This window comes from Electrona antarctica (assembly GCF_951216825.1).
Source record: "Electrona antarctica genome assembly, chromosome: 15".
Taxonomy (NCBI): Eukaryota; Metazoa; Chordata; class Actinopteri; order Myctophiformes; family Myctophidae; genus Electrona; species Electrona antarctica.
In genome coordinates this window covers 8,114,723-8,127,505 of record NC_136796.1, presented here as the reverse complement: position 1 = coordinate 8,127,505, position 12,783 = coordinate 8,114,723, and the positions used below count along the sequence as shown (strand labels likewise).

Sequence of the window (12,783 nt, the reverse complement as noted above, 5' to 3'; positions counted from 1 at the left end):
ATTTTATTTTTGTCTTTGCCCCTGTGTATTGTAGTAGCTCAGATTTCGAGTTAATTTAGGCACTGTAGACAGACACCAAGATTCTATTTGAAACAGCATTCATAGTGGCCCCAAAGGCCAGAGCATCATTACACGTCTTTGCTTTGCTTACCCAATTTCTGTCCCACTGCTAAAACAGGAATAAGCTCTCCGTCACCAATATTCTTCTTTTCCCTTTGCAGGACGAGGACAGCTGGAACACATATGAGTAGTTAAGACACCAACTCTACTTCTATCATACATTATATTTGTACACCATGAGAGACTCTATAGCTATAGGAGGGAAAGTGCAGACCTACACCATCTGCTGGTTGCATTCACTTTTTTGGCTTTTGAGTCATATGTCGGCCAAGTCTAAGGACATTTAATGTTTGTTTAGAGCACAAAACATGTGGCAGCCAAGTCTATTTAATTTTGAGTGGTGCAACCACTCCAAGGAACAGCAATGTCTGTCCCTCCCTATGTTTAGGGTACCAATAGGGGCAAAAGTGGCGCTGTTGGGCTAGAAACAGAGAGAGATAGTGTTGCACTGTTGCCTGCTAATAACAATGTGGAGCGTGCATGAGAGATGGGGGGAGGGAGAGAGAGAGAGAGAGAGATGTCTGCTAATTCCCCCACACAGTAACTGTCATTTCTCGACCATTTCGGACGCGGGGTGGCTTGCCGGAACCGGGCCGGCACCCTGGGCGTGTTCCGGTGGGTCTGGAAGTTCCGGGGACCCCCCGGGGACCCCCACACAGAGTTGCACCACTCAATTCACACGGGTGTGATTTTTATTAATGTCCCCATTATGACAGTTTCTGATTATGCATTTGAGATAAGATATAGAAAGACATGGTGGCTTTCAGAAGTACTCTGAAAGCGGCGTCTTCAGTGCATTTACACTTATTTTGCCACCTGATGACTCTGGCATCTGGATGCATTTTAAAGACATACTGTTATGACTTTAAACTTTCTCAGTTAAACACAAGTTTTGTTATCTTTGGCAGAGGCAGTGAGAAGTTGGATAACTGACGCCTTCACTTCTTAGGCGTTAAAGACAGTGTCCTATGCAGGTGTATCCTACTTTAGGGCTTGCTGGAACTCCAGGCGCTTGTTGTCGACGCTGTGGTTGAGGTGTTTTGCCACCAACACCGTCTTACCAAGCGATAGAACCCGTCAAGAACTCGTCTCTCCATCATCACTGTGACACTCAACCAAGGCCAGGTCCAGGTTGATATGGCTATTCTAAAGTTATTACTTTGTTAAATGTGTCATATAATCCCATATGGGATGGGCCAAAGTGGCATGACACATTCATTCATTCATACTTTCATGTATTTTTTATTTCTTCAGCAATGGGAAAATATTCTTTTAGGTGGGTCGATCTTTGTTGAGCTGGACATTTTTTATGTGGGTACCAGTGGTCTAAACCAGGGGTTCTCAACCCGTGGGTCGCGACCCCTCGGGGGGCCGCCAAATTATTTTAGGGGGTCCCCAAATTATTTTTAAAAAAAAGAAAAAAAAGAAAAAGATTTTTTTTCAAATTTTATTTTCACGATTTTTCAAAAATAGCAGACCTACAAGCTCGAGTGGCGCGCTATGAGCTTGTAGATCTGCTATTTTTCAATAGCTAAATTATAACAATGCTTAAAACACCAAAAGGGGTTCCCGCCCAAAATGGTTTAAGGTTATTGTAGCAGTCAATTTATATTGGGGGTTTTGATTGATTGATTGAAGAATTTATTAACAGTTTGCAGAATTACAGTACATTTCAAGCACAAACTCAATACAAAGGCTGTTAACTGTGAGTGGACGACCCAATTAAGCATTACACTTGTTTCCAACAGGGTCCACCATGTTCAAATCATCAAAACATTTAGAGACGTACAAATAGACACTTCTATAGACAGAACAGGAATTCATCAAAAAGGAGGTAAAAAGGGAAAAGAAATATATACAGTGAGGGGAAAAAAGGGGGGGGCGGGGGGGGGATTCAGATTTTACGGGGGCCAGTTTCGAATTGCAGCCATCCGTAGGTGCCCTTTGAGAGCGGTTTTGAAGGAGTCAAGGGATTCGCATGTCTTAATGACAGTTGGTAGGGCGTTCCACATTTTGGTGGCATAGGAGCGAAAAGAATTTAGTCCCTTGTTTGTGCCGAATCTGGGTTGTACATGGTTCGTTGCACTCCCTCTGGTGTTGTGGGTGTGGACTTCGTTAACATTAAGGAAGTATCTAGACAGGTACATGGGTATCTTGGTGGTGTATCGAATCTTGTGGACCAGACCCATTGCAAGTTGCTGTACTCTGTCGTCGACCCTAAGCCATTCCAGCCTGTCGAAGTGGGCAGGGGTGAGGTGGGTTCGGGGGGCTAGATCAAGTAGGAGCCTGACCAGTTTGTTTTGGGAAGTCTGGAGCCTGGTTTTAAGGGCCTTTGAGGTGCTGTGGTACCAGGAGGTGCATGCATAGTCAAAGAAACCCTGTACAAGGGCTCCTGTTAAGGTCTTCAAGGTGTTTTTGTTGACCAGTGAGGAGATCCTGTAGAGGAATCTTGTTCTATGGTTGACTTTTTTGATTACGTTGGTGGCCATTTTATCACCGGAAAGATTAGCCTCCAGGATGGAACCTAGGTAGGTAATTTCATCTTTACGTGTGATAACATTGTCACCCACTCTAACCAAGAAGCCATTTGCCTTGCTGAGATTACTAATAGAGCCAAAGAGAATGGATTCAGTTTTTCCCAGGTGTAAAGATAGTTTGTTATCAGCGAGCCAGGTGCAGATTCTACCGAGTTCAGAGCTGAGGGCATTTTCAACCTGCAGTTTGTCCCTGTCCGAGACCAGCAGTGCTGAGTCATCTGCGAACAGGAACAAGTTGCAGTCACAGGCTGAAGTCATGTCGTTTACATATATTAGGAACAGTAGAGGCCCTAGTATGCTTCCTTGTGGAACGCCACAGCTCACTGGGAGGGGGGGGGACAGTGTTCCGTTCACTTCCACCATCTGTTCTCTCCCCTCCAGGTAGGATTGCATCCAGCTCGGGAGGGGGCGGGCGGGGGTCCCGAGACATTGCCAAAGCATTTCCGGGGGTCCCCGGACAAAAACGTTGAGAACCCCTGGTCTAAACCTCCTAAACAAGGTGCTGTGGTGGAAATTTCACTAAGGAATAAGAACTATAGAACTGACAAGAAAGAAATACTGATAGAGTTTACTTTAAAGTATAAGAGTAAAGGTTTATTGTAATGTCCGCGGACAAAGTACAAAAAGGCAAAGTACAGATCCAAAGTAACAGACCAAAGGTTTCCCCAGATTGCGAGAGCAAGCACAGATTTGTGTCCCTTTTTGTACCCTCTCGCAGGTGTCCACAAGTGCTTGGTCAGCAAACATAAAAACAGAAGGGGAAGCTGGATAGATAAGACACAGTTTGTTGCAGAAGTTCATACAATGGTCCAAGAGGGTCACTAATAGTTGACACATACTGAGGGACTAGTTCTTTATCTGACTTCCTGTCCTGTGAATCAGCATATCTGGGGAGCTATAGACACCCATAGTGTCAACATGTTGACACTTTCAACTGGACATTCTACGAGGGCCTCTCCAGGGCCTCTTCCAGGTTTCCTGGTACCTCAGGACTAGATAGTAATCTCATCGAGAATGCCCAAATAGAATGACCAAAACGAGTTTTATGACTAACAAGAAGAGATAGTTGGAAAGCATATATTTTTACGTCACAGTTCACAGTGCCACCTACAGTAGTTTGAGGGTTTGTTGTCTGTGCTCTACTGCAGGGGTTCTCAACCCGTGGGTCGCGACCCCTCGGGGGGTCGCCAAATAATTTTGGGGGGTCCCCAAATAAAGATTTTCCAGCCAACTGAATGGCTGGAAAATGGAAATGAAGAGTTTACATAGTACACATAGTACATGCATACACCTTCCCTAATGATTATATCTGGTTTCAGTATTTATTTATGGTGTATTGTCTCTATTATTAAGGTTATTGTAGCAGTCAATTTATATTGGGGGTCGGGAGGGGGCGGGGCGGGGGTCCCAAGACATTGCCAAAGCATTTCCGGGGGTCCCCGGCCAAAAACGTTGAGAACCCCTGCTCTACTGAGCACATTTTCTAGTTGAATGCAAACAGCAGAGGGTGATCTGACAACTTTCCTTGTGTAATGTATAGCCACACTTACCGTCTTTATAGGAATATGGAAAGACAGGGATTTTCAGTCTCTGTAAGACATAAAATATAGAGCTACTGTATGAGTGTCTGGAAACTGATCACATTGCTGCATGTACATAACTCATGATATCTAGTGTACATGATGTGTAGTACAGTGTACCTGTATACAACCGGTGGGGTGGATTTCCGCTGCCTGCTTTGCCAAGTCCAGCAACGTGTCAGGGGTTTTCTTTGCTTCAGAATAAAGCGAGCCTGGGTGGGCACATTGCTGCAATACGAAACGAAATCTTAAAACACACATTTTTAGCATTGCTTTTAACTAGATCATTGCATGTCGTTTTAGTCGCTCATTTTTGTTTTGTTATTACTATGTAGTTGATGCTCTCTTGTTGTGTTTTGCGCTTTCTTGTTTTATTTTTGCTCTTACTGTAAAGCACTTTGAACTGCACTCGTTGTATGAAATGTGCTATATAAATAAAGATTGATTGAACACACACACACACACACACACACACACACACACACACACACACACACACACACACACACACACACACACACACACACACACACACACACACACACACACACACACACACACACACACACACACACACACACACACACACACACACACTTTTTTTTAAATCGTGGAATTTCCCTCTACCATTGTTTGTTTGAAAAAAGGGAGAAATGTGGCCATTTGAGATTATTGTACTCACCAGAAATGCTTTGACGTGTTCAAAACTGAATACGTGGGAGGACAATTCAACTTTATTCAGGAGCCTCTCACAGAGTAAACATAAGGATCCTGATCGGTGCCCGCTGTCAGATTTGTAACTAACCATAAACTGCAGGCCTGGTAGGGAAAGAGGGCATACATCAATACGTGGTCTGCACAAATACAAATTGATTTAGTTCATTTGCCTAATGTATAGTATAATTATTATATATTAATTATATGTCAGACTACGTGAATTGAATCGAGTCTACACTACATGAACAAACTAAATCCTACGTCGGCACAATGTTTTACCTTGAGAAACAACACAACAAAACAACAAAGAAGAAACATTTGGACCACATGTCTCACTTGGGAAATGAGGACATGTGTTGGTGATTCTTTCAAGGGAGTTGGTCATATCTACATGCTTTTCACAAAACTCTGTGGACAAATGGGGGCCCCTTGACATAAAAATGTCAAGGCCCAGGCATATTTTGGGGATATTATAAAAGATATAAATATATTGGAAAGGAGGGTGAGTACACAAGGTCGGGGGAAAGAGGGATGGAATACAGTCTTATTGCTTGTAGAACAGTGCCTGTTGGGGTGTGATCAATACTGATCACCCTTAGATCTCCATATATGGAGATGGCCTGTTCTGACATCACAATGACGAGGTCGCCCATCATTGTGATGTCAGAACATCATTGTGATGTCAGAACAGGCCATGTCCATAATATATCTAGGGGTGATCAGTGCCCGTTGGGGGGGGGGGGGGGTGATCAGGTAGGCTAATAAAGGGAAAGGTCTCATCATTGTGATGTCAGAAAAGAAGTCTGTGGGGCGAACGGTTCTCGAGTTATGAGGATTACAGACGTACATACAAATACGTGGTGCATTTATAGATAGATAGACTAGAGCGGTGCCCGTTGGGCACTGGCCTACATGGAACGATGCAAGTTGGAAATGCATGACCCTCCCAGTTATTAAGTCTGTGTCCCTTTTAGGCCCATATATGGAGTTCTTAGTCAGGCATGCCCAAATATGGAGTCTATGCACATCAGCTTTTGTGCTGGTTCTGGACAACCAGCTATCCGATGGACTTGACACAGGGAACTGCACTCCCTGTGGTGGTGTGGAACGCGAGTGTGTGAAACCTACACACGTGCATACATATGTGGTGCATTTATAGATATAACATGGTCTTAGTTTGTATGTGCACATCTTTAGGTTGTATGTGTGTATTTGTGTGTGTGTGTGTGTGTGTGTGTGTGTGTGTGTGTGTGTGTGTGTGTGTGTGTGTGTGTGTGTGTGTGTGTGTGTGTAGCGTGTGTGTGCCTTTACCAGTGGTATTGTCCAATGTTAACCCTGGATTCTCCCAGAAATAAGAAACTACACTTTAGAAACGAGCCCAAAGGCCCAGTGATCCGGACATTTAGGCTCAATGTACAGGTTCGAGTCTCGATCGCGACAGCATTTGCTGCGTCATTCCCCGTGTTTCCGTTTCCTGTCTCTCTTCACTAATACTATCCAATAAAGGCAGAACAAGCAAAACTAAATACAGATAAATATCTAAAACAAAAAAAGAAACCAGCCCCCCCAAAGATTGCAAGCCGCAATTACTAATATTTGCAAGCAACTTTACAGAAAAACAAGCCCAAAGTCGCGTATATTAAGCAAACATGGCAACACTGAGTACTAGTACTGTACCACTCACCCAGATGAGGAGATTTGTGGCAGCCCAGCAGGTCATCAACTGTGACGAACTTTGGAACTACATACACACAAAAACAGGCAACGTTTAGGCAAAAATAAATAATAAAACAAACATTATTTAACTGAATTAGAAGGGAATGATGAAAGGGATTGTTACACTGTGATATTGAAATCACTAACCTTCCAGATGCCAGTCATAGCAGAAGTACCCATCAAGCACGTCGCAGACTGTCAAAGAATCATTGGAAAGCATTTCAATGCAAAGATGAGAAAACAGTGTAGGACAGTGAGGTGTGTGGATGTGGGCCTCAAATAGTTCCTCCCTGACAAGCCCCAGTATAAATGGTAAATGGTGCATTTATATATCAACTTTATCCAAGGCTCTTTGGAATGATTGTGCATTACATTTTAGCTTTCTTAGCTTACGTACTGTATGAGGTATGATTCATGATGACTATTCTTTATATGATGTATTATCATGGTTTTTTTTTGTTCTTGCTTACTGTAAATCGCTCTGGATTAAGAGCGTCTGCTAAATGCCTACACCCATTCACACACATTCATAATGGCGGTGGAAACCATGCAAGGCACCGGGCGGCGGTGGCTCAGGGGTAGAGTGGCTGGATGGTAACCGCAAGGTTGCCTGTTCGAACCCCGGCTCCCCCAGAGTTAGTGTCGAAGTGTCCTTGAGCAAGACACTGAACCCCTAATTGCTCCCGATGTGCTGGCTAGTGCCTTGCATGGTTTCTGCCGCCATTGGTGTATGAATGTGTGTGTGAATGGGTGAATTGATGCACAATCTATGTAAAGCGCCTTGGATAAATGCACCATTTACCATTTACCAAGGCACCAACCTGCTCATCAGGAACCATTAGGGGTTCAGAGTCTTGCTCAAGGACACTTTGACAGTAACTCCGGGGGAACCCGGGATCGAACCGGGTTCCCCCGGAGCGGCCGCTCTACCTGCTCCTGAGCCACTGCCGCCCAGTATGTTTGATTGCAAGGCCAGTACTCACCATTTGAAAAGTTGTTGATAAACAGAATAAAACTCCAGCTTGGTAGATCAATTATCTGAAAGAAATGAAATAAAACTCCTTATAGCACAGCCTGATGTCGTGTCCAGGGAAATGGTTTAAGCATACAGGTACATTTATTGTAGAATTGAATAAGTGGAGGAATAGGAATGGGGAAAAGGTAGGGGGGTAACAAGGGTTCAGGGTCGGGATGTTACAGGAGAAAAGGGTCGGAGAAAAAGGGTGCGGTTCATCCCTTTGTCTGTCACTTTATACTGGGGCAATACATTGCTGTAAATGTATGTGCACGTACTGGTCCCGCACCATTAGTGTGTATGGACTCCACTGGTGTGTGCGTTCAAACATGCTACCTACCAATCACCAGTCTGCGTTGACCCGAAAGTGCGCATGAGATGTGCGTGTGATATGCGGGGGGGGGGGGGGGGATGATTCCCTTCAAATGATGTGTCTGTGCTTAACTGTGCTTTCTGTGTGTGCTTGTGAGTGTGTGGGTGCCGTGCGTGCATGTGACCATATGGGTCTGTGTATGTGCTGTACTGTATGGCCTGTGTGTGTGTGTGTGTGTGTGTGTGTGTGTAGGGGGGGGGGATTTAAATTGGGAGTGCTGTTGATTGATTGTACCCCTCCACGGTATGCATGTGAGTTGATCTAATCCAGCTGTGGGGACTGACCTATCGTGTGCGTGCGTGAGAGAGTTGGGTGCTGTTGATGTGTCTGTGAGTGGTCCTATATGAAATATTCTACACTTACATAAGGATCGATGACTTTCAATGTGCTTGGTTTGCCATTTTACCTTGATCATCATGTGTCCAGGTCCTTGAGCTTTCTCCTCCTCCCAGGCCAATGGTTTTAGGTCATTTTGACACTCCCCACTTCCCTTCCAGGCAAATGGTAATCGAGCAGGATTCTGGTGCATCTAAAGCGCAAATTGAATTAAAGAGAACAAATGCAAAGCTCAACGTTATTATTTCCCCACTAAAACAATAACCCATGTGGTGACATCATCCTCAGCACATGTACAGCCGTTAGAATTTCCGCTCTTTCTGAGCAGTGTTGGTGATGAAAAATGTTCGTCACTATGTTTTTTCACTGAGGTAAACTCTTAGAGTATGTTAGAATAGAGACGGCAACGGATATCTCCTCCCATCCACTTGCATTAAGTTGCTCAAAAGCGCATGAGGCGATTTCACTCAGGAACAGAGTGCATTCTGGGATGGATTTGCCCCAAACTCATGAACGCGCTGGCCGTTGACTATCATTGCACGCGTTCACGTATGAAACAGCGGTGTTCACGTATGAAACAGCGTTCACGTGTCATCATGAATGTGCACAATGATAGTCAACGGACCAGCGCGTTCATGAGTTTGGCCCAGCGCTGCAATACTAAATTCGGCCACTATGTCCATTTTGCCTCAGGGTTTCCTCCGGGTGCCGTCTCTATTCATATATACTCTAAGGGTAAACTACATAAAACTAAATAAGATCTAAGATATGATGCCTACCTACGGAAATGAGAAATAAAAACCCAAATATCACTAAAATAAGTAAAAAGCCACTAATGATGGCGTTAGTGAGGAGACCAACATGAGGCAACCGTACAGTACATGTACTGTAACCCAAAATCTACAGAAAGTAACATGACCATGACTGACCAAGTACAGTACAGGTACAGTAGGGCTCACCAGAGTGTGTCTGATGTGTAGTGGATGATACAGATGGGCTCTGAGGTTGTAGGCTGGGAACGTACACTGGCAGATCATGCAGACACAAAGGGGCTTGCAAAAAGCACGGTTGGTGACACACATCACAATATGAAGAAGACCTTGCCAAAAGAAAAAGGGCAAAAAGTCATTTGTGTTTGCCACTGTGGAACAAATCAAATCAAACTTTATTTCTAGAGCACATTTACAAAGACCAGAAGGTCAACCAAAGTGCAGTACACGATCATGAGGCAAACATACAATAACACAAGTAGCATAGTAAAACAACATCCAAGCAACACAAATGGTACACAGGTTAATTAGGTAAAACATTGAAAGCCAGGGAGAAGAGTTGGGTTTTAAGTAAAGACTTAAAGGCCTCTAGGGAGCGGGCAGACTTGATATGTAGGGGCAACAAAGTACTGTATGTTTTCACTTTCAATAACTGCAAAGACATGACACTGACTGTAGCTCTTGAATGGCATGGCAGTGATGATACCGATGAGATGTAAGTAAAGCCCAACTCACCGATGACTGGGTCAGACCGATCTTCTCTGTTGAAGTACCGCCATTCATTCATCAACATAGAACTGAAGACCACTAAGATAAAAGCAAGCATAAGCTTTACGGTTTACAATCAATGATAAAATAATCCGATTGTCTGCCCGTTTAATTCCCGACATTCCCAACTTTTTTGATAAAGACCTACTTCCCTGCTGATCGACATTCCCGACTTTTGTTTTCTTGTTTAATTCGCTGTTTTTGATAACTTTTAAGAGATACACTTCAAAAGGTTAGTGAAATACTCAGCAGTGAAGCTTATTTCACGATTTCAATTCTCCGCAGTCAACGTGTTAAGCAGCACACCTCCATTATTACAAGGGCTCATTGTGAAAATTCTCACTGCAACATCTCTGATAGTCAGACCAACAGAACAAGTAGAATAATAATAAATCATACCTGGTTCATGCTCCACTTCATCTGCTGTGATTGTAGAACAGAGGGTTAAGAATAAACAAGAATAAGATGCATTAATGTGACATACAGACAGTACATGTGGTTAACAACAGATCATGAGATAAACAGGGTTTAATATACTGTAGTTAGTACCTTCTGTCACAAAGATGTACTTCATGCTCTGTGGACAGACAGACAATAGGTTAGAAATAAGCCACGGCACGTAGTAGCAAACATGCTTGGCTGGCCATCTCTCTCTCACTTGTAAACAAAGATAACAGACAGTCGCGGCGCGCCGCTACATATGGGTGCAATGATTGAGATTCTAACGTCCCATAGCCTGAAGGGATGGGCTGCTCCGATTGGTTCCGAAACATACAGGCTTCCGTTTCTATGGGGCGGCAGTGGATCAGGGGTAGAGCGGCCGCTTGGGAAGCTTAGCAGAAGGTTCCCAGTTCAGTCAATCTATGTCAAGCGCCTTGGACAAAGACGCTATATAAATGCACCATTTACCAATATGAAAGTATGGCTCACCTGCTTGTGTTTCCATCCTTCCACGTGAGTAAAATATTGCAATATGGTCTCGAATTTCATATCGCAGACCTGATCAAGAGTCAAAATGAGATTACCTTTAGCCCACTGGATTATTGACATTGTACTTTATGGCATTATAGGAAGTGACAAGCAAGTACAATGTAATTCATATTCACCTGGCAGCTTAGTAGACAGAACATTACCGGAACCGTTGCAGGACACTTTGCTGTGCAAAAAAAATAATATAAAAAGAGAAAAGAATGAAATATCAGTATGCAGGTATCAAAGAATCAGATGGAATGGAACACAAGAAAACGAAGTCATACTGTACAACTTTATATCGGTGCCAGCCGCTCTAATGTAGGGGACAGACAGACAGACAGACAGACAGACAGACAGACACACACACACACACGAGGGGTATCATCACTCAGCGGACGCCCCTGGACATATTATGTAAGCACATGCACTCTCATGCACATCAGTGTTCTGAACGCCACCATATTAGCCCATTTCTGGGAGAATCCAAATTTACCACTGGACATTACCACTGGTAAATGCACACACCATCTTAACACACTGTAATCTAATCTAATCACCTGTCTTAGTGTCAGAGCGCTGTGATGCAAATTCCTTCTCGATAACAACAAGTTCTTTCACGGACACTGGGCCAGGAGAGGACACTGGGCCAGGAGAGGACACTGGGCCAGGAGAGGCCCCGCTGGTCTTGCCACAGATAGGAACTGAAAAGAAAACATTGAAGAATAAATCATGGGATTTAACAATTAAAACAATCCCACTAGACTGGTTAACCACTCCCTTTTGAAAACATTTCAAAGAGGGAGTGGTTAACAAGGCTACAATCCCACTGCTTTTGTTATCTGCCCCTTTGGAGTCTGCTGGGATGATGTGTGGATTGAGAGAAGGTGTGAACCAAAAAGTAGATTGCAGACCAGACGTAGTATTGCATGTAGCCCGTCTCCGGACCCCCCGGGTTGAGCTCCTTTGGACCCCTAACCCATGGGTCCAAAGGAGCTCAACCCGGGGGGTCCGGAGACGGGCTATATTGCATGATACATTGAAATGCCGTGGTGAAGTACAGTACAGGTAGAATAAGTATAAAACAATAACATCTAACCAGACAACACTCATCTCTCACGTTCTCTCCAAAAAGGCTCTCACTACACCAGACCACTACACCAGACCAACATGCCTCGCAGCTTGTTCCCAGAGGAACACCTAGACCTGTTCTAGACCTCTCAATGCGTCACAGACCTATTGAGAGCTTGTAGATCGGCTATTTTCAGTGCTCGCAACATGATTCCATCCAAATGACTGAAATCAGTCCTGTCAGCAACTGAGAACTTTAATCCATGCAGATAATGTCTAGCCCTAGAATGTCTGTGATCTTACATACATTTCATGTATTCTATAGCATGTGTACTCACCCAATAATTAATTCCTAAAACTTGGAGTCAGATATTATCCTCTAGTTTCATATCCATTTAAAAGTTCTTGCAAAAGACATGTGATTAGTCAAATATCTTTTTCACAAGAAAATTCAACATTCTAGAAAGCTGGACTGCCGTGCATGTCACTCTGCTAAGCACGCGGATGGGACCGATCTATGGCTGTGTATTTGGAATGCGTGAATAGTGATTAGATAAGATCAGACATTCTAGGGCAGGGGTGCCCACACTTTTTTGACTTGAGATCTACTTTCAAAATGACTGGCTCAACAAGATCTACCTACCGAAAAAAGTAGAAAAGATTATACCATTGCTGAAAATAGTTTAAATATATGGAATAGCGGCGCTGGTGTTGCATATAAGACACATGCACTTGTAATGGAGATATGGAATAGGTAGGTAGATGTTTGTGCACAGCAACACTCTTGAAAACAAAACATTGCATTGTGGGT

The 12,783-nt window shown here is 43.8% G+C and overlaps 1 protein-coding gene across 1 annotated transcript in view; it reads right to left on the bottom strand.

The window, feature by feature from the left end:
• Window positions 1-12,783, bottom strand: part of LOC306938282 (uncharacterized protein) — a 40,509-nt gene that overhangs the window by 12,879 nt on the left and 14,847 nt on the right. Inside the window, exons 15-29 of the mRNA XM_079522384.1 lie at window positions 11,462-11,605; window positions 11,039-11,088; window positions 10,863-10,931; window positions 10,482-10,509; window positions 10,332-10,355; window positions 9,900-9,971; window positions 9,354-9,493; window positions 8,465-8,587; window positions 7,654-7,708; window positions 6,818-6,865; window positions 6,639-6,695; window positions 4,920-5,056; window positions 4,358-4,465; window positions 4,208-4,247; window positions 152-232 (exon numbers count right to left, since the gene is read on the bottom strand). Of these exons, the coding sequence (XP_079378510.1) occupies window positions 152-232; window positions 4,208-4,247; window positions 4,358-4,465; window positions 4,920-5,056; window positions 6,639-6,695; window positions 6,818-6,865; window positions 7,654-7,708; window positions 8,465-8,587; window positions 9,354-9,493; window positions 9,900-9,971; window positions 10,332-10,355; window positions 10,482-10,509; window positions 10,863-10,931; window positions 11,039-11,088; window positions 11,462-11,605 (1,176 nt within the window). The remainder of the gene's footprint in view (window positions 1-151; window positions 233-4,207; window positions 4,248-4,357; window positions 4,466-4,919; window positions 5,057-6,638; window positions 6,696-6,817; window positions 6,866-7,653; window positions 7,709-8,464; window positions 8,588-9,353; window positions 9,494-9,899; window positions 9,972-10,331; window positions 10,356-10,481; window positions 10,510-10,862; window positions 10,932-11,038; window positions 11,089-11,461; window positions 11,606-12,783) is intronic.